Here is a 22,368-nt window from a genome sequence, read left to right on the forward strand (position 1 = left end):
ATTTTACATAGATTATGAAGAGGAGGAAGAAAAGGATCAAGAAACATCAAAAGAAGAGTATATACACCAAGAACCAACCCCAAAGAAAGAAGAAATGAATTCGACCATATCTTGTAAAGCATTGGCAAGAATTACCACTCCTCAAACTCTCAAGATAGAAGGACATATCAAAAAGAAAAAGGTTCAAGAAGTGAAAGATCACATCGAGAAAGAAGAAATGAATCCAACCATATCTTGTAATGCATTGGCCGAAATTACCACTCCTCAAATTCTCAAGATAGAAGGACATATCAAGAAGAAAAATGTTCAAGAAGTGAAAGATCACATCGAGCATCAAGAAATGAATCCAACCATATCTTGTAAAGCATTGGAAGAAATTACCACTCCTCAAACTCTCAAGATAGAAGGACATATCAAGAAGAAAAAGGTTCAAGCAGTGAAAGATCACATCGAGCATCAACAACAAGTTCTCCAACTTTTAAAGGATAACGCCACCTTGGTGCAAAATCGAATGAAACAACAGGTAGATCAACATTGTGGTGAAAAATGTTTCGATGTAGGTGATTGGGTATTTTTACTGCTACATCTCAAGCAAGCTATTTATGAGAAGGAAATGTTGGAAATACTACATGCACTTAAGAAATGGCAACCTTACCGAATGGGAAGACACTTCAAGGTAAAAATGGATCATGATAGTCTTAAATACTTTTTAGAACAAATATTATCTATAGAAGAATAGAAAAAATGGGTCACAAATATATTGGGTTATGAGTTTGACATCATCTATAGAAAAGGGAAGCAAAATTTTGTTGCAGATGCACTCTCAAGAAAGGATGAGGATGTGGAAGCATTGTTTTGTGCTATTTCTATTATCCAAGAAGATTGGATAAACGAAGCAATGGATGAATGGAAGAAGGAAGAAGAAGTGTGGCCACTCATTCAAAAGTTGCAGAAGATCCCAATTCAAACAATATTGCTAGAACTTGAAGAGGAAGGAAAAATCATATTGGAACCTAGAGCAGTCACAGAAACAAGAACCCGACAGCTACGAAATCAATCAATTTCAGAGTATCTCATCAAGTGGAAGAACTTACCTGCTGAAGATTCCACATGGGAGGACAAGAATATTCTATAGAAGAATCAAGAACTACTCAAGCGTTAAGGACAACACTTTTTGAAGGAGAGGGGCATGTTAGGCCCCTATACTACTAGTGTAACCCCTTATTGTTATTAGTATAACCCCCTTATTATATTGTTGTACCCATGTAGTCCCCATATTGTTACTATTGTGCCCCATAGAAGCCCACTATTGTTATTATTGTGCCCTTACATTATTATTGTTATGTCGGCTCTGATTATATTATGACTCCTTAGACTCCTATATATAGAAAGGAGGTCTTGTCATTTGTATCATCCAAGAATTGTTCATTTATGTAATGAAAAGGAGGTTTCCCCCTCGAAGAGGCTGAATTCTAAGGCATTGATCTATCTTTTCTATCTTTTTGTGAGCTGGTTTCATAACATACTCATCAATCCTCGTCTCCACAGAGTGCACCAAATCTGCAACAAGATTTTGTTCCCTCTCTCTTTGGCTCATCCATGGACCGTGGCATAGTAGGACGGCTAGTCTGGCCATTCACGTGAGTAAGCAGTTGTTGAAATGCATGCTCATGTGTGTGGTGGCTTCCACCTCGTGCTTTGGAACCCCCATCTCGATTGTTGTCATGCCCCTGTTGGTTATGCACTTGTAGGCCCATCATTTGTTGCATCATATTCATCATCAATTGGTCATGCCTCAACATTTGTCAGTTTATCCTCAACAAGCCATCCATAACTTGATTCTGACCCCCTTTCCTTGGCTACTCATTTCCCTCCTAGCCCTCCATGTGTTCTTTGGTGTTGTCAAGCTCTGTATCAGAGAAATGATCAGGTTCCTCATCTACCACGTCCTCTTCCTCTACCCCTACCTCTACCTCTTCGGAAGACTACGCCTTGATATCTAGGTGGCATCACCTACTATTTTTCTCCCACGTTAGCCGAGAACATGCTCTGATACCACTGTAATGTTCCTAACTACAAAATACAATGAATATCAAACACATGCACTAGCAAACAACAATAAAATTATGAAAACAGAACCCACGATTTAGTAAATAGAGTAATTGGTACCAAAAATATGAGCCATGGCATTAATCTGAGAGATAAGAGTACATCAATGATAGGAAATGGAACCTGGGCTTGCTACTGCAAGTTATGACCAAACCCAAGTGTCAAATCATGAAATCCAAATGCCAAAAGGATACCCAGAAGGAACTGCGCACTTCCTGGAAAATTTGTTATTGTTAGCTGGAAACAACATTGTATTTTGGCCCCCAAAAATGCTCAGAAAAATCTACCAAATTAACTAGAGCCTCTCCACATAAAACCCAAAAAAAACTAGAGAGGGTTGGGGCTAAATCCACAAGTCACTATTGACCCCAAATCTGTGTGTTGCTCCTCCCAATCTGCCAGTGAACCTAAAGAAATTGAACCACTGCAAAATGCCCAATTTTCCCTCAAGGAAACTCCCTCTAAATTCCTGCAACATTCTCCTCTTAAACTCCAAGTGAGTTTCAGCTCCAATGATCCTATAAACACCTCTTCTCAGCAAGTGCGCAAAATTATGTCAGTAAACCCCAGCGTAGACCCTAGAATAAACAATTTTGACCCTCTAATTTGTAGCACCTTCGGCCCTGAAATATCCAAAAGGAAACTCATCCTCTTCAAGGAAAAATCTATACAATTTCTCCATTCCAAACTCCACAATTTGTCTGCCCTCCTAAGCTCCACGAATTTTCTTTTGCGTCATCCTGGAACTCGCACTAGTTGAAGAAAACCTGTGAATTGGCTCCTCAAATACCCAGAAATCAGCTCTCAAATTCTCTTCTAGGGTGACACTCGAAGTTCACAAAAGAGGAGAAGGAATTCCCACTTAGAAATTCCTTGTGATAAGCAGCAATGGTTGACTTGGCTAAGCATCTCAAGCAAACTCTCTATTTCTTTAAATGTTGAAATGCCAAAGGATGCAAAAATGAGGTTGTCCTCTCCCTTTTATAATTGTTTTTATCCTCTCTCCTTGTGGGCTCCACCAAATCGACCTCACATCTTCATCATTTTCCCTTTAGTTCAATTTTCCCAAGGGGGTCCAATTTCCCCTTTTTACTGGCCCCCACAAACCATTACCACTTTAATTTATCTTTTCTCCTATGTTTAGCCTCCTTTTCTCTCCAAAATTTAAGTGGTGCCTCCATGACCCACTTTTCCTAAGTTTTACATGCCAAAATATTTATTAATAGCAAAAATTACAAAATTGAGAATTCTACTTAGAAAAATTACTTATTGGGGACATGACACTACCATAGGCATGTAAGCATTTATTTTCCCCTTGCTTTATTACTCTCTCTTCCAAACTCGTTGCCCATACTGTGAAACATTAATGGTAGCTTAAAAAAAAAATTCCCTCCTCTAATTAGGAATTTGATATTGAGAATCAAGATCAGGGGTGAAGGCCTCAAAACCCCTAGGAATCTCCATGATGCTTGTATAGGTCTCTAATGGATTCTCATATGTTACTACACATGGATGAATTATGACTAACTAACATGGTTGCAATTTGTACCAAGGAATAATTGAACAATTACCTTATTGGAAGCATAACTTTGGCATATCAACTTTGGCCGACAAAAACAAACCATCGTTGGAAAGTTATCAACCCATAGAATATAGTGAGAACTTTCAAGGCACATGTCGTCAAGGTCTAAGATTCGAAAATTCCACTTCTTTAACCAAAACAAGAGGATTTGTAGTTCTTGTTTGTCACTAAGGATTTTAGGATCTTACCCAACCTGACCCTTTTAGGTCTCAAATCCTATATTCCCCATTCTAAAGCAACAATGAATTCATATGGTAACCATATAGATCCATTTCAGGGCAACAAATGTAGCGTTTTGCAGTTATTGGTCTTTACCCATATGTAGCCTAGGAATGCCTTGAATACACCCCTTTGGTCGTCTTTGATGATGCCACCATAGCTAACATGCTTGGGATGATGCCTTGTGAGACTAAGCTTACAACAAGTTTAGTACTATAATGTTTTCAATAGGTTGAAGACAATATGTGGCTAGTAAGATTTCCATTAACAACATTCACTAACCCTTTTTTTAAATAGAAAAAATTCAAACCATTCAATTAATGTTATATAAATAGTAAAAGACATTATTTTCAATAAAATTAAAAAATGTGGATTATTTGACAAAATTATATGATATACATTCATTAGTTACCCAGCTAGAAGAAATACCAATAGTAAAGCAAGCATGGGTATAGAGCATAACAATTTGTTAATTGAAATATATATAATACCATGATTAATTTTTGTTTCATGCTAGATGAAAGTTCTTTCGAAAATCGTTGAATCATGGGACAAGTAACATGAATTATTAGTGAAGACGGCTTGGATTATTAGAAGAAAATGTTAATACGTCTAAAAATATAAGTTGCACAGGTACCGCTCCGAGCCCTTGGAGAGAAAGTACCCCACATTCAAGCGCTCCTGGGAGCTTGGGAGTTGGTACGAAATGCTCCAAAAAAATCGGGAGTTTCTACAGGAACTTTGGATCTTTGCAGTCTAGAATGAAGAGTTTCTGGTACTAGTTTTGCTTGGGAATGTTGCCCGGGAACTTGTGGGAGCTCCCATCCATCGAGGAGTGTCTATATGCTCCTCGATGGATGGGAGCTCCCACATGTTCCAGAGCCACGAGTACCTACTGTCAGGAAAAAAACGTGTGAATCTTTGGTGGGAAAATTCTTTGCCTTCCCTTTCCTATATAATCAATGTCCTGCTCGACTGAGTCAAGCGAGCTATTTCTGAGTTTCTTTGTGTGTTGTGGACGTTGCACTTAGGGACGTTGTCGTTATCGTGGGTGAGCCACTAGGCATTGAGGGACGTTGTCGCTATCGTGGGTGAGCATTGAGAAGAGAGGGACATTATTCAAGGCTCAAGCATTGACGATGTGGTGTGTTGTGTGTATTGACGCATTGACACTGTGTTGTTCAAGGCTCTCGCTCACACGTTGTTGTTTAGGACCGTGTGTTCAAAGGTAAATATTATAAAATCCGTGTGTTCAAACTTCAAAATTTTTGATGTTGACCCATCTTACATTTATGATTTTAGGTGTTTATGCTTCAAAGTGTTCTTTGGATACATTAGTTGGTGTGTGCACTTCTCTTTTCTGGAGCCAGCTACCTTTTCACTTGTTATAATGCGTCTGTCGATTTTTTAGTAAGAATGGTTGAGAGTGTTTTGAGTACTCAGTAGATGCTTCTTGTACTTTATATCCTCATTATTTCACTCAACTAGCTTCCTACCTTATTGTTTTCACTGTAAATAGTATTAAATGTTTTCATTAATATTTTAATGACTTGCAGTTAAATGAAATATGTGCTTTACTTTCATGAAAATTACTAGACTCAAAGTTCAATAAGGATTAATCATTGATATGGGGGCTTAACAAGCTTCTCAACTCAATGACTTTCATTCTCTTTATGCAATAGTATACATAGATAAGGAATTTTCTTTTTCTTAAGGATTTGTGAATTTAGTTCAGACTTCCTTGTAGCTCAATGTCACCTAATTGTATTTTTCATTTGTTAAATCATTGAGTTTGTTCTTCACAACTTCTCTAGCTCATCAATAGTCACATGAAGTCCTCAATGTGTCAGTAACTTCACAGCGTTTTCACACTTTAAAATGAAACATTAAAATTAAAGGTTAAACCATTCGTCTTTATCACAATTCTTATATATGACATTGGGATTAAAATTGAACTTTAAAAAGCCTCAACTCTCAATGAATAATTAAAATTGAATTAAAACAAACATCAATGAAATCTCTTGTTTTGTGGCTAAATAAAATCACAATGTGTTTGAATGACTTCAATTAATTGTTAAATTACTTGGAAGATTTTTTCAAGGAGCAATGTGAAAATTTATTTTTCCTTTTAGTTTGATGACTTTCATAATTTGTGAAGTCAAAATTGTCCCTTTTCTGTGAGATTTTTAATATACATTTTTATATGAATGGAATTTTGAATTGCTCCTATATGAACTAATATGAGCACTTACATATTTTATATGAATGGAATATTGATTAACAATAACATTAATTTAAGATTAATTGACCATAAAATATTGCTGAAAAGTTACTATAAAATTACAATTGAATTCAATCATACACAATAGGAGTGCATCACAAATACAATAATGTGACAAGAAATTGGGGTTTTGGTAACTTTTCTCAACCGTGGTCACTTTGCTAAATGTAGATGTCCTCTCTATCAGTGAATCCCATGCATCTAGGAAACTAGAAAACTCTTGTTGGTTCATCTTATTTCACCAAGAATAAAAGTGGTTGTTAAAAAATGAGGCAATTACATCTTTCAAAACAATTATGATATATTCTTTTGTGCCCCTCCGGGACCTTAGGATGCCAACAACGCCAGCTGCTTCAGACTTTGCGTATTTAACAGTCGCTTGCCTCCATGTTGGGGAATGAGCAATGGTGGAGGTGGTGCTGGTGCTGGTAGTGGTTCTGGTGGTGGTGATTGGCCTTGGAAAGGGCAGTGGCCATGGTGTTCAACGCCAGAGACAGAGCCAGATACTTCCCCCTTTATTTGGAACAGGCCCTGGACACAGATTGAGAAGATCGATACATAGATTGACCAGATACCACCTCTATCAAGATCTTGCAATATACGGGAGGAGGAGAGGGAGAGGAGAGGGAGAGGATGCGCAAGCAGTGGAGAGACAAGCGTGTGGGTCAGACTTAGTCCCTAATAATGTCTGTAGAGAAAGCGACTGGGCTGGGCGGGAACAGAGGTGAAGAAGCGCAATTCCCCAAAAAAGCTCGCACCGGAGATAGCTGTCACTCCACCTATTTCCAAATAGAAGGATAACAACGGTTAGGAGGCAAAACAAGTGAGGAAAACTTTTACCAATCACCCATCCGCCTTGTGAAAAGTGCTCTTGCTCTGTCTCTCGTTCGTCTTCTTCCTTGCTCCCAGTTGAAGGAGCACCAATTGAACGAGCATCATTTCCAAGAGCATTTCCAGAGTCATCAGTTGAAGAAGCAGAATTGAAGGAGCAGAATTCCAAGCATCACCGTTTAAGCACCAGCACCAGTTTTCTCAATATACAAAGCAGTCAATTCAGTTGGTTAAGCATAACCAGTTGATCCAGGACCAGCAGCTCTACTTTGGTTGGTGAATCCGGAATTTGCTCGAAGAGGCCGCCTGGATGGAACAAAATGGGTATGGGATTTCTCCCCCTCCAGGGAGGCTTGCGATACTTGGAAGTCGGTCTGAACTGATGACTCCCTCTCCTCTCCCTCTCCTCTCCCTTATGGTCGAGTACCTAAAGGTCCTCTCCTTAACAGTCGAGCCTGCTTGCAAGTAGCAGTGAGTTGCAGAGTGTTGCTTTATGGCATCACAGATAACTTAATAAAAGAGATATACAGATAAAATATGACTCATTTAGGTTGACTACTAACTTTTTTTTGTTCTTTATGATGAGTGGATGTCCCTTAACATTTCAAATCTTGACATGGTTTATCCAGAAATACTCAACAATATGTATAACTGTAGAAATCTTCATAATAAAATAGAAAAATTAATAACTAGTTAGAATATTCAATCTTACACTTCAAATATTTGAAATTTATTGATCTTAGTTTTATGAATTGCATAGGGAAAGCATAATTCAATGTACATTGCTTTTAAATTATAATTATATCAACTCGTTAAAGTTTCTTAGTTTTCCAATTGAAATTTAATGATGTTTTATGTTAAGGGCCAAGACGCATAATCTCGCTACACTGATCATTGACTAGTTTATTAGTTTATGAGAATATGCACATTAAATATTAGTATTCTAAGTTTTATTTTTTTGTCATTTATGTACATTGTATAATCTATTTATTTGTTCCACTTCTAATGATTTTTTTGTATTTTAATTTCAGTATTGATACCATGGATAGAAGGCTGGGCAATGAATGTGGTAACATTAACAACAGGATGAGACCCCCACTACCTCCACAAATTCAACAACAAAATGCAAAGGCAACAATAAGTACTCACAAGCAATCAAGCAACATTTGCAAGCAGCCCTTAATGAAGTTCATAAAAAAAATAACACGACACAATGCAAAAAACAATGGTGGATGTGAAGAATGGCAATGCACTTTGTGTGACCATCTTTTTAAAGGTAGTTATACAATAGTATGACATAATCTTTTGGGAATACCTGGGTTAGGAGTGAAGGGTTGCATATGTAACTTTGAACAAAGAATGAAAATGACTAAGCTTCACATGAAAACAAATGAAAATAATGAATGTGATAGTAGCATTGTATTTTCTAATAACAAGAGAAGCAGACATGAAAATTCATCCCAATGTATGAATGAACAAAGTCACATTCAAATTGAAACTAATCAAAAGAGTTTTAGCACTAAGAGGACTAGTGTAAGTGAATCCATTCAAAAGATGTACAATGTCTTGCAAATGGATGAAGCAGATGATGCTGTAGCAGATTTTTTTATGGCTAATGGAATTTCATTTAATGTCAGTCATTCACCATATTATAAAGAAATGATGAGAAAAATCATAGCTGCAAGGAAAGGCTATGCACCCCCAAAATACAACAAAATGAGGACTTCATTATTAAATAAAGGGATGACAAAAATGCATGGACTTATGAAGGACCTCAAACAATCTTGGGTTCATTCAAGTTGTTCAATTGTCATGGATGGTTGGACAGATATTCAACAAAGACCATAAGGGTCTTATTTTTTTAAAGAAATTGATTGTAGTGGAAAAGCCAAGGATGCTACTTTCATGTTTGAAATGTTGAAATATGCGATTGATGAGGCTGGTCCTTCAAATGCGGTACATGTCATCACAGATGCAACACTTGTTTGTATAGCAGTGGGATTGATGATCCAAAGTTGATATATGCATATCTTTTGGACTCCTTGTTGTGCACATGCCCTTAACAATCTCTTAAAAGACATTGGTAAAATATAGTGGATTGCAAATATCATTTCAAATGTGAGGGAGGCACAAATATTCATCTGCAACCACCATGCTTCCTTGGAAAATTATAGGATGTATTCAAAGAAACATTTTTAAAACTTGTAGAAACAAGATATGCCACATACTTTATTTTGCTTGAGCACATGGTTGAGGTCTATGCATCTTTACAAGCCATTATTGTTTCTTTAGAGTGGAATGCATGAACCGAATCTAAGTCACCTCAAGCAAAGAAGATAAGAGAAATGCTTCTTAATGAGGATTGGTGGGATGATTGTAGATATGTTGTCTCTTTTACAACTCCAATTGTGGAGTTGATCAGGTATGTTGATTCAGATTCTCCTTCTCTTGGAGAAATATATGAATGTATTAATACCATGGCGAGCAAGGTAAAGCACATCATTCGCCAAAGAAACCCTTATTTGGATCTTTTCCATGAAATCCATAAGCTGATAGAGAAAAGATGGCTTAAACTCAATACCTCCCTTCACATGGTTGCATATGCCCTTACTCCAAAGTGGTATATGAAAAGCCCAAATAGAATTCTTCGTTTTGATGATGAAGAGGTAAAACAAGGGTTTCTTGATCTTATAGCTAAGATGTATATTGTTGATGAAGCAAGTGTGATACTGGAGAAATTTATTCATTTTGGTACATTAAGCCATCTTGCGTTCGGCCAAGATGCAAAGAGGGACATCAAGCATTATGCTCAGAAGAAACCCCTTGGATGGTGGAAAATGTATGGGGGCCAAGTTCCAAAGCTCCGAAATCTTGCTTCAGGTTTGTTATCTCAGGTTGCTAGTTCCTCAGCTGCTGAAAGGAATTGGTCCACTTATAGTTTCATACACTCTATTAAGAGGAATAGACTTACCTCTAAGAGAGCAGAGAAACTTGTTTATGTGCATAGTAGTCTTCGGCTTTGTTCAAGGAAGCTACCTGAATATTTAGAAGGACCTGTTGCACGATGGGATGTGAACATTGAAGATGCTGCCCAAATTGACGATGATGATGACAATCCTTTACCAAATGTAGGATTGGTTGGCATACCTTTAGATGACATTGTTGCATCTGATGATGATGATGATGACATTGATCCAGTACCCAGTGAGGCTCAAGCTTATATGGATCTCCTTGATGCTGAAGATCATACTATATGATCATAAGCTTTGTATTTTTGTTGCTATATTTTGACTATTGGGCATTTTGAATTATGGACTACTTCAGGCTTTTGCCTTTTTAAAGTTTTTCTAATATGAACATCAATATGATTTGGGTGGCTTTTAGTTTTGGTTTTAACTTTTTATGGTTGTATCTTAAATGATGAATCATTTAAATTTTCAATTTGGTATGTACATTTAATCTTTACACTATTTAAAATAATAATAATTATATTATATTAAATTTTAATTTTTAATATATTATATTATTGTCACTCCCAACTTAATGTTTCCTTTAGATTTGGGCAAAGCTTCTAGCCGTACCAAATACTTGTTCCTAGTACCGGAAACTCATGCAACATAGCTGAAAATATAAGGAAAGTGGAAATTGTAATCAGTAATGAAAGCAATTATGTTATATAATCTTCAAAACAAAGACAAGTTTGCAGAAATGTTAAATACGCAGATTACTTGATATTTGTTTAATGATTAATCCATACATGTTGACTATATGCTGCAAATAAACAACACGTTGTATCATTCACAGAAAATTGTGATCGGATCAGGGTGCAGGAGGGGCAAGCATCAATTGGAAATTGAGAATGGGGAGAGGGGATAGCAACGGTTGGGAATTAAGCAATAGGTAAATAAATGGGAAGTTATTATCCATACAAGAAAGCCAGATTTTTCCAGCACTACAAAGAGCTCATAAAAATGTGGCTATATTATACGCAAAGAAACTAGCGGTTTACAATTAAAAGAAAATGAAATAGTCATACTACCGAAAACACATAGCATCTAAATAAACATAATTACAATAACTCTTAAACGGATAGAGGGTATGTAGACCGAACTCTGAGTGTCTTGTGAGGATATATCAGTGACAATATATAACACTTCAAATGTAAAAGGAAACATATAGTAACATCAATATTCAGATGGTACAACAGCCGGAAGTAACTGACTGCATGAGAAATTCAGCCACCAAGCATGCCATGATTCAGACCATGAAGGGTTTAAAACATCATGCAAAGTTTACCTTGCAATTTGTTTCTCAAACAAAGCATAAACCAATGCATGACCGGGAACTCTATGGAGATGCAACTATTACGTCTCTAATGTAATCAAATCAGGTTATCATAAATGGTCAGAGGGTATACAAATTAATTAAACATTTATTACAAAGTTTAGATGAAAAAGAGTGTTAATACTTAATGAAATATCAACATAGGGATACTTTAAGATCACATCAAACCTTACCTTGGTATTTTAGAGAAACACAACACTTAGCCTTACTTTCTGATCTCATATATAGAAACCGTTTACTGTCATTCCTCCATCAACAGAAATAACCTGACCAGTAATATATGAAGCTGCAGGTAGGCAAAGAAAAGCTACGAGGGATGAAACTTCATGAGGCTCAGCAAGACGCTTTAAAGGAGTACGATCAAGTATCTTTTCTACAAACTCTTTGTCTTCCAAGAGCTGCAAGAATATAAAATTATCACCACAAACAAGAAACAAATACACTAGAATTACACTGAAATTTGTTAAATATAAATATTTTGAAAATACACAAAAGGAAGATTTCTTGCAATGATATTGGGTCATCATCAATGGGACCAAAATAAAGAAATAAAGGATCAACTAAAGAATTAAAACTATGATTCAAGTACACTTTGTATTTAAATTGAAGCCACCATTGATAATTGTTGAGCTAATAATAGTTTAAATGACATGTTGGCTAATCTTACCTCACTGACATGGCCCTTCATGGTGCGCATTGTGGTCTCAAGGAGTTATGTTTATACACTCTTAGTGTCCAGCCTATAGTCACATGGGTGTTAGTAGGGGCTCTAATGGTCCCACACATAGTACTAAGGTTTATGCCTAAAGCTACTGTAATTTCTATATGTTATAGGTGTAAAACTCATTTTTATTATCAAGACACTTGGTCGTACTTGATATTATTGATCTGATGAACCATAGTAGGTGGTTCAAAACACGTCGACCTCAAAATCCCAATGTGATTTATCCAGAAGACACTTGTTTACAATCATGAATCACAGAAGCCTACATTCAGATATTATTCATCAACTTTAGGGTATTTGAGCAACCACTTACAAATCTTGTGTCATGGGTTTCTGTTTTATTATGTGATCTTGTGCTTTCAGTTTAATTATGAGTTCCACAATGGAAGCCATAAATGTAACAACCTTACGCTAAACCACAACATTTGTGGCCCTATGCACCCAATGTTTAGTGAAGCTCCAAAGGTGCCATTGCTACTTGTGAAGTTGGAGATTCTTGCAAGCACAAATTAGACACCCTTCCCCTTTGGATTTCCTACTATTTTTTTCATGTTACTTGTTGATTCCATAGATATTTTATCCATCTGCATGATTTGTTTCTAAGCATCAACCCTTTGCTCATATGGCATGATCACTATCACAAGGTGATCTATTCGACATATTCTCTAACATGATTTTGTGGGGTGACTCTTCCTTTCGATTAGCTAGGGAAACCTCTTCCATTTGCCCACCCTCTTACTTCTACATGCATTGCCATAGGTTGTATTCTTGGGCATGATAATGACACTAAAGAGGAAGCCTTCCCATAAATTCGTACCTCACCTTCATCTCTCTATGTATTTGCATATGCGAGGAAATATGTTTTAATTTTTATTATTGGCAATAGAAATAAGGTTCAAAATACTTTTGTCACCTCTATATTACAAGCATCTCCTATAGGAGACTTGGTCAAAGGTTTCGAGTGGCACAGTGAAGATCAAGGTTCAATCTTTCCCACCTAAACTTTGGGAAATAAAAGAGGAGAAAAAATTGGAGGGAAAGAGACAATGTCAAAATGTTTCCTTTAAGAAAAGTTTTTTTTCTTTAAAAAGACAAACAATTTATAAAAAGTTTTTCTTTATTTGAAAAGTCAACAATTTACAAAGAGTTTTTCTTTTGTTAAAAGGTCAACAATTTAAAATGTTAGGAGTCATTTGAAAAAGTGAAAGTTTAAAAGATCAAAGTCCTTAATAATGGTCATAGGCCCTCTTTGACGGGTGAATTTATTTCTCCCAAGGACTTTTTTGAAGGGCAATAGATTTTTTCTCAAGTTCCGTCACACTTCTTACACCCTACCCAGAGACTCATGACATGAACCCACCATATTAACAGTTCTAGAGTACCTACATATACATTTTTTGGTTTGTTTCAAAAATGACTAATCTTGATGAGAATTAAGAATCGTTCTAGAAATGTTGTGAGAAGATAATTTCCTTGCACCCTACTAATGGCAAATTTTGTAATGAAGCTGTTTCCTTGCAAGATGTTAATGATAAAATTCATAATGAAGGTTATTTCTACATAATAATAATGCTTCATCGCAGGCATCTACTTTAGGAGTAGATTGTTTCACTATAACAAACTAATGTTTGCTTCATGATGAGGTAAATTCATTGTAGGACTATATTTCCTAGCATTGTGAAAGAGGTCGTCTCAATGGAATGAAATTGTCAAACTCTTTGACAAGCATCACACCTCGAAGCATGATTATGATCCCTTCTTTCCTTGATTAGGTGGAAAGGACAAATCCATTCAGAATTTGCACGCTTTTAATCAAAGCCTTGTAAGCTAAGTGAATTAAGAGATTAATGGATTGCAATTGCAACTTACATTATTCTTTTGAAAGAAATTCTAATATTGGTGTTGATCCAAGTATAATATACACTAAAAAAGTTGATAGTTGGGCACTTCTTATTAATGAGATGGAAGAAACTTTTGGATCTCGCTTGTCAATAGTAAATACCTATGGATGAATTTGGAGAGAAAACAATTATTACTGTATAGAATTTTAGAATATGATATTTAGTGCTTCTCACAAATACTTGTCTTCTTTGATGTACTTCCTTCTATATTGTGTTAGCTTTCAAGGTTACTCCAAAAGTATTTATAACATACTTAGGGGTGCTTCATGTGATATGGAGTGATGGTGTAAAGGTGTATGGATGACCCTTGGTTGTTTCATTATGGACAAACATATGAGGTGGCTTGCTCATTGATTACAAGACTTGTAGATGCTTATGTGTCATTCTTCCTTAAAGTGTTGGAGGCCTTGATAGCATCATCACATTCATCATGACGTGTACATGGAGTGTGTGACTTGCTTGGAGGACAACTTGCCTTGGAGGAGCGTTGAGCATGCAAAAGGAGGGTGTTAAATTCTACAAGGCATGGGCAGACTTGGTTGTTTACATGGAGGCTGGTGCTTGACTTGAGGAGGCTTGGGTCGAGGAAGTGACCATGTAGGTGTGGTGGACCCAGAGGAGCACATTGTGTAGGAATGTTAGAGCTTTGGAGGTTTCTGGAGGTGGAGCATTGTACCTTCTTGCTCATTCATACCTTGGAGCCATTATGGGTGCCCCTTGTTAAGAATGATTCTCACATATTGTACTCCATTATTCATCAACACCATCAACGTGGTCCAATGCTTAATGTGCGATGGATGTCTTCCAATGATGAGAACTGTTGGATCCAAATATTCCATAGTGTGTGGTCAGTGTGGCTGCCCTACAAGCTATGATTGTTTGCTTGGCTAGTGATTTATCAGCACCCTCCTTCCAAGGCCTACCTAGCCAAGAGTGGCCTCTCAGATTGGCTTTGCCCTTCTGATCTCCAAGTGGAAACAGTAAAGCATTTATTTTAGGATTGTTATTTGGCCAAGTCAAGTTGGGGGCATGTTCAGACAGATTTAACAACTATTCTTTAGAGACTTGGGTGACTACAGATCTATGGTCCATTCTTCCCTTAGTGGTATTTGGCTGCTTGAGAATTTCTTCCTTGTTTGTTCTCTAGATGCTTCAGTGCAAAAAAGTGTTTGAGAATGAGGTTAGCTCTTTGTCTGCCTTTGCTTTTTGTGGAGGGAAGAGGTGGTATGCAGCTACTAGCAAAAGGGTTTTTGTTGATCAAGGGCAATAAGCTGTTAGACTCTAGTGCCTATTTAGATTTTATTGTTGTTTTTGTTGCTTTAAGAAAGAGGATGTAAATATACTCTTCTTTTTGTTTTCTCTTCATGTAAACATAAGTATTTTCATGACCAAAAAAAAGCACATCTCTTGTGAGTGTACATGAGAGAAAGAAACCTTTTCCACGAGTGATGTCTTGGTATACCATGGTGCCACACAGTTAACACGTATATTGTCAGTTGCCCACTCACATGAAAGATTCTTTGTGAGTTGGTTCATTGCTCCTGTATTTCATTTAACACACGAGTCAACCAGACCATCCAAGTGAAAATAACATTCTTGAAGATTCAGATTCACATTTTCTTAAGACTGTGTCATAAGTTTCAAGTTGAGACCTGAGAACTAAAATAGTATGTATAAATTCTAGGAGAGAAAAATTGGAGGCATTTACCTTTGCTGGCTGCATATATGGTACCAGAGGAAATAGATACAACACCAGCAACAGATGAAATGAAAACAATGCTTCCCTTTTCTGATGCTTTTAGTAGAGGATGTGACAGCTGACATAGATGATAAGCTGATTCAAAGTTGGTAGACATAAGAAATGAGAAATCCTCAGCTGTATAACCCACAGTGGGCTTCCTCATATTTGTACCGACATTATTAATCTGCAGTCAAAATCATAACATAGCAATTAAAGATAGGTAAAAATGAATGTTGTAACTTCCTCATTGGAAAATGTCTCAATGGAAAACAATGCAAATATACAATGTATGAATTTATTTATTTAGGATATTAACTGCTTGTTGATTTCCTTGCACATGAACAACACTATATCTACCTCAGAATACTAAAATGCATGTGCCCAATCTCTAAAATATAAGCAACACTTAGTCCAGATTTAAATAACTAATATTATTCTCAAAATATCTGATTTTCAATTGAACAACAATTCTACTTCAATTTGTCCATTTGCATAGCAATAAGACACCTATATCCTCTAACAATGAAGTTCAAAGATAATTCACAAAATTTTCATTTGACTTTAACCTATTGCACTCAAAATATCTGCTCTAAAATATAAGCAACACTTAGTCGAGATTTGATATAACTAATATTGCTCTCAAAATATCAGCTTTTCAATTGAATAATAAATTCAACTTCAATTTGTCCATTTTCATAGTAATAGGACACCTCTATCCTCTGAGAGTGAAGGTCAGAGATTATTCACAAAAATTTCATTTGATTTTTCCCTATATTATCACTAAAGTGTATCATCATACAGAGCTATATCTAGGCAGTATATTTGCCACTATAACAACTGAGCATAGAATCAATCTCTAATCAAGACATCTTGCCCATGAATAAGTCAAACACTCATAAAACATTTGGAAAGGCACCAACATATTCACGAAAGAATGTGTATTGTCAAATGGATGTGCGAACCCCTAACACCATGGACAAGCCATGGCTCATTGCTGCATTTAGGCCATTGGATGTTAGCAAATTCCCTGATACTCCGCATCCCTTACCTGAGAAGTATTGTGAATGTTTTCCTAAATTCAATGGTACTAATGCTATCACTGCAGAAAAACACATGCATGAGTTTTACAGGGCAGTGAGTGCAAAATTAATCATGGAAGAGCATGTAGTAATGATGCTCTTTCCTTGACTTTAGAAGGGAGTGATAGGAACTGGTGTCTTAGTTTACCCCAAGGTAGTATCACTGATTGGAATGCCTTTCACCATGCCTTCAACAAGAGGTGGGCATGTTACCCACCGCCTGTGGGTGACACCCATAGGAAAAATGTTTCTCCTAGATTGTCTTCAGCCAGCAGCCAGCAGCCCCTAGATGGCTCGATGTGCCACCATCTCCACCACCTGAGCCAGCCATTATGCACCCTCGCCCATCTGTCATGATCGTATATTTGAAGGTGGGCCTTCCAACCCTGAAGGTATCACTTTCATTATGTAGTTGGGTATTTTTGCTTACTTATTATGGACACTTTTGGGCAGGGATTAATGGGAGGATTCGGCAGAAAGAATGGGCTTGGTCTATACTCGTGTCCCCTTGTCCAACTTGGTGGTTAACCTTATGTCCTAGTCCCGTGGGATCTCATCTATTGGCTACTAGCTTTTGGAGTGGCACTACATGGGAAACCCCAATTTTGGTTGCATGGTCCCGCTTCTCGACACCACATACATCACTCCTCCCCACTCCTTATAACCCCTTTTCACATATTTCCCATCCGGGTCCACATTTGTCCATTGAGTCCACAAGGAGTTAGCCTCCCCCTCCCATTGTTCACACTTTGGGTCATGTGGGCCAAATGCGACAACAATTAGAGCGGGGGTTGTCACGTTCATCCCCGCATTCTCCGTTCTAGTTGTCTCCCTACAACAAGCTATGGGGGGTAGTCCCTATGAAATGTGAAGATGGGGAGACTCGTTGGCAACCAACAAGTCCGAGAGACACAACTGAATGGCCTAGCAACTTGGTTAATTTAGCAAGTTTAATGATTAGATTAGATTATCTTGAAAGACCAGTGCCTCAATGGAGTCACATACTTGTTTTACATTAATTATATACCAAGCCACTGAATGAACATTCGCTGCCTTAGGATGCTTCACTGTCTTAAATGAGATGCAACACCTAAAATCTAAGTGAAATGCAGAATCTTGATCGGTTTTAAGTTAGATGCCTAACTAGATGAATCGTTTCCCTTAGTTGTTTTGAAACTAGCCTCTAGAGTAGGTTGTGAGAGAGAAACATAGGTGAAGATAGCTGAGGCTATATTAACAATACCTCCTTTGAAGTTCTAACCATCCAATGCCTCAGGCGCTACAGAGACTGTGGCTTTGACGACTACAAGGTCACCGTGTTAACCCCTAAAGAGGGTCTAGACTTTGCAACCAAGATGAAAAAGGTTGTCCTAAGAATCTTTCAACCAAGCTTATGCTTAGAGGTAAATTAATTAAGTGCAAGGCTAATCCTAGAATGCAAATGCAGGATGAGAGATTACTTTTAGTAGGATGTTAAATGTCTTAAGCAATTAGAGACAAATTACAATGATATTAGAACCATGAAGTACTTAAATCAATATATAATGGCAATCTTCACTAAAAAAGGGGATGCTCAATGAAACAAGATAGAAGGCGCCAAAATGTGTTAAGATCAATATAACTACTCATGAAACAACCATAAACACAATGCTTCAACAATGCTAGAATGCCAATTAGATAGTGACCAATAACAATAGAGTGTTAGTGTGTTAATTAGATACAAGAAGGGAGAGAGACTAAACAAAACTAGTGATTCCTCTTATCGCGATTATGATTATCAATCGACTTGATTAGCAAGAGTGTAAACTTTAGATATGAAGCTCACTTGCAAGTACACAATATTAGCATGATTATTATCACAATAGATCCACAAGGAAAACCAGTAACAGTATAGCCACTTATCCAATTATCAAATTCTCTAGCAATGAGACAAGCAAAGATATTCCTTAGAAACAATGTCACAATGAGAGAAAAGAGTACTAATCCACAATGAGATTTCTTACAGCAATTAGCCAATTTTATTACCAATCCAATTTAACCTTTAGATCAATTAGATTTGTTAATTATATTCTTGAAACAATAAAGAGCACTTAAATGCAAAATGTTGAAGCAAAAAATGACAAGTCACAAGACATTAATGAACCCTTGATCAAACATTAAGCCCAAAATCACTTTAACGATTAACACTTTGTTGGCATTATGGCTAATATGTTGTCCTTGATGGCAACCTGCTTGATAAAAATGTCGACATTGTGATAATATGACGATTATGGAACTCATGCAGATTGGTATAGATGCTATAAAGGATATGGACAGAGAAATGAGAATTCAGTTACAGATGGATGTTTGTTGGCATTATAGCTAATGTGTTGCCCTTGATGGAAACTTGCTTGATAAAGATGTCAACATTGTGATTATATGATGGTTATCGAACTCATGCAGATTGGTATAGACGCTACGGAGGATATAGACAGAGAAATGGAAATAAAGTTATAGATGGATGACAAAAGTGAATATTGAGAAAGTATACGCAATTCCTATGAAGAAGGGTCGCGTTTGTGAGTAAAAGTCACGTAAAAAATCCAAACTATAGAAATCTGGATACCAGGGATCATTACCATGGTATTGGCCTATAGTAATTAGAGTGGCAACGTTCATTTGATCCTGTCAACAAATACTAATGACATTGCCAAAGGATTTACCAAAGGTATTAGCTAAGGCAAAAACTTTGTAAGGAGATGGAGATAAGGTGTTAAGTGTGCAAGTGAATGGGTTATTTATATGTGATATGATCTGAAACAGGTGTGCACCAGGGAGCAAAGAGAAGACTCAGAACTGAAAGATCTAAAGACATGTTGAAATATATGATTGTTTGAATTGCTTGTTGCAAATGTTTAAGTAGCTAAAAATGCAAGATCTATGGTTATAGTGATGATATGATCTGAATGTGATCTATGATTTGACAGTAAGGTATGCGCAGTATGTGTTGTGTATGTCGCGAAGGTATGCTTCAGTAGTTCAAGATCTGTACACTAGTTTGCTTTTGTGTAGTCGTGTACATATGCAAATCTATCTCTGTTGAGTCGTGTATATATTCTGGGATTTTTTTTCAGTATGTTGAGATTTGTACGTAGGTGTTGCACATTATAAGAGCGTATATACGCAGTGTTGAAAAATCTAGGGCAAACATAATTAAGGTGATTCTTCTTTACTATGATAACAATTTGTGAAGTATTTACACAATTTATCTTAGCTTGATGTTTCCTTCATTATTAGTGTGTAGGTTAGATTCATCAAACTGCTATCAAAAACAAAAGAGACAAGAACACAAATATTTGGCTTTCTGCCAGGGCCAAAACCTCTCCCTCTTGGAGAGGAAAACCTGCACAAAAATTCTTCTTATAGAGATTCCAACTGACAAATACCAAGACCATGATCCTTAACACATTCTGCCTCTCCAAGACCAAGACATCAATCCACTTCTTTGTCACTGATGAGATCATCCTTATTGTTGTTGCTATACTTACTACTGTTGTAACTTCACTGAGATCATTATCGATGTACCATCATTGTGGTCACCATTGTTGTAACAAGATCATAAGGAGATTCCTAAGAGTTATATCGAGACCAAAATCGTGATCCTATAACTATTATGATTTTGTCAATAACATATTACTAAGATCCTTTTCTTTTCACGAGTATATCAAGACTATGAGTATACCAAGTATACTACTGAGATATGCGTCATCATAAACTTCGCTTATCTGGAATGTCAACAAGAAGGGTGAATTGATATTGTTACAACTGTGATTATGAGTATGCCGAGTAGGATAACAAATGTATACTAATATGAGGTCATCGTGACCCTTTTCATTGAACTTGTAGGATTTTTGGACCATCGAGATTGTAACCCTTATCACAACTTGTAACCCTTGTCACTGCTCCACATTACGCTGAGACTGTAACAGAATACCACTTGGATTATCTCCATCATCAGAGTACCGAGATTGTTAGAGACATATGTGATTCCTATACAGTGATATCCTTTGAGACTTATGCTCGTTGTGATCACGCTGAGATTGTTAGAGCTCCTGTAGTGTTCTGGAGATCTCTTCATCACTGTGCTTCCTTTCGTTGATATGTATACCACCAAGGAGAAGGGAACTATTGTCTTTTCCTTATTGTGATTATCTCCGCACTTGATGAGAACTTTTGAGATTTGTACCCAACCAAGATCTCCCTCTTACACCTCATACCCATCCGCAATTCAGAGAAACATGCGAGTTTTATGCTTCCTTATTTGTGGAGACCTGCACCCATCTTCACACGAAATTTCAGAGAGAGATTCGAAAGTATGATCTGAGTATTGTTGACACCTTGACGGGTATTTATAATAATGTGTGCTCTTATTTGAGCCGATGTGAATCCATGAACCGACGTGACCTTTTGCTCAAGCTGACGTGACTTTAAATTATGCATTTAATTTATTTTGGAGCCGACATTAAGATCTCTTCATTGATTTTTCTTGCAGATTTCTTGGAGGATTACGCTTGGTCTTTGGAGGGCTGCTACACATCTTGTAGGCTAGAATACATTGTACATAGGCTCTTAAAGAGCTCTTCAATACATGACATGACTCTTTGATAATTAAATAAAAGCCTAAAGACATAAAGAAGAAGTCTTTGACCTAATTACACTTCTTGCTCATGAAACCCATGAGGCAAGATTTACAATAATAATTTATTACATCACTTACAAAGATCATGTCATTATGAAGACCGAACCTAGTTACATTTTCTTCAACACTCCCTCTTAACTAGGGAGGTATTCATGGTGGTACTTGGTCATTCTCAATCTGAAGAATTTCTCATAAGAAGAATCGGATTTGCAATCCATATGTTATAAAATCATTTCAACCAACATTGTTTCCATTTAGCAAGGCCTTGACTAACAGCTCCATCTCTCAATTAGATTAGAGCACAATGTTAGTGAGACCAATGACTGATAGACACACATCATCATTGTCTCTCTTAGGGTCATACCCACCCGGGTGTTCTCCGAGTATGCCCTACTAGGACAATTCTCATCTTGGGTTCCCAACCCTCAAGAATATCGTTCCTCTTGCCCACTCTTGTCTTTGATGCCCTACCACATCCTCAAAGACTGTCGAATGCTAGATGATTACACAATCCTCCATTCTTTCTTCCAAACTGAAGACAAATGTCGTGTCTAACTCTCCCTCTCAACCAAGGGCGAGTTCCAAGTTTCTCTTTACTCAAAAACTTGCTCGAGTTCCTTTTACTTATAGGAACCTCTCAGAGCTCCCTCTTACCCAAGGACTCTATCATCAGTGCTTTATAGGGTCTTCTAGTTGACTGACGATCCAAGACTTCGATGTCATCAATTTCTTCACGTGTAGGGTTTAGCCATCCATCACTTTCCTTCGTCATGTCATTCCTTCTTTCCCAGAAAGTATCCTCCTTGGCTTTACCTCTAGGGCTTCCTTCGTAAGGCCATCTATCTTCACCTTTTCTTCAACAGTTATTTATAAGGTACA

The 22,368-nt window shown here is 37.0% G+C and overlaps 1 protein-coding gene across 1 annotated transcript in view; it reads right to left on the reverse strand.

Annotated features, from left to right (window-relative positions):
- Positions 1 to 11,141: 11,141 nt before the first annotated feature.
- The window catches only part of LOC149148894 (tropinone reductase homolog At5g06060-like), a 242,951-nt gene continuing 231,724 nt past the window's right edge, over positions 11,142 to 22,368 (reverse strand). The window contains exons 3-5 of the mRNA XM_089441771.1: positions 15,700 to 15,916; positions 15,426 to 15,532; positions 11,142 to 11,764 (exon numbers count right to left, since the gene is read on the reverse strand). Coding sequence (XP_089297897.1) covers positions 11,585 to 11,764; positions 15,426 to 15,532; positions 15,700 to 15,916 — 504 coding nt within the window. The 3' untranslated portion in view covers positions 11,142 to 11,584. The remainder of the gene's footprint in view (positions 11,765 to 15,425; positions 15,533 to 15,699; positions 15,917 to 22,368) is intronic.

This window comes from Pinus tabuliformis, chromosome 9 (assembly GCF_031772625.1).
Source record: "Pinus tabuliformis cultivar Carrire ecotype Pingquan chromosome 9, CPIR1, whole genome shotgun sequence".
Classification (NCBI taxonomy): domain Eukaryota; kingdom Viridiplantae; phylum Streptophyta; class Pinopsida; order Pinales; family Pinaceae; genus Pinus; species Pinus tabuliformis.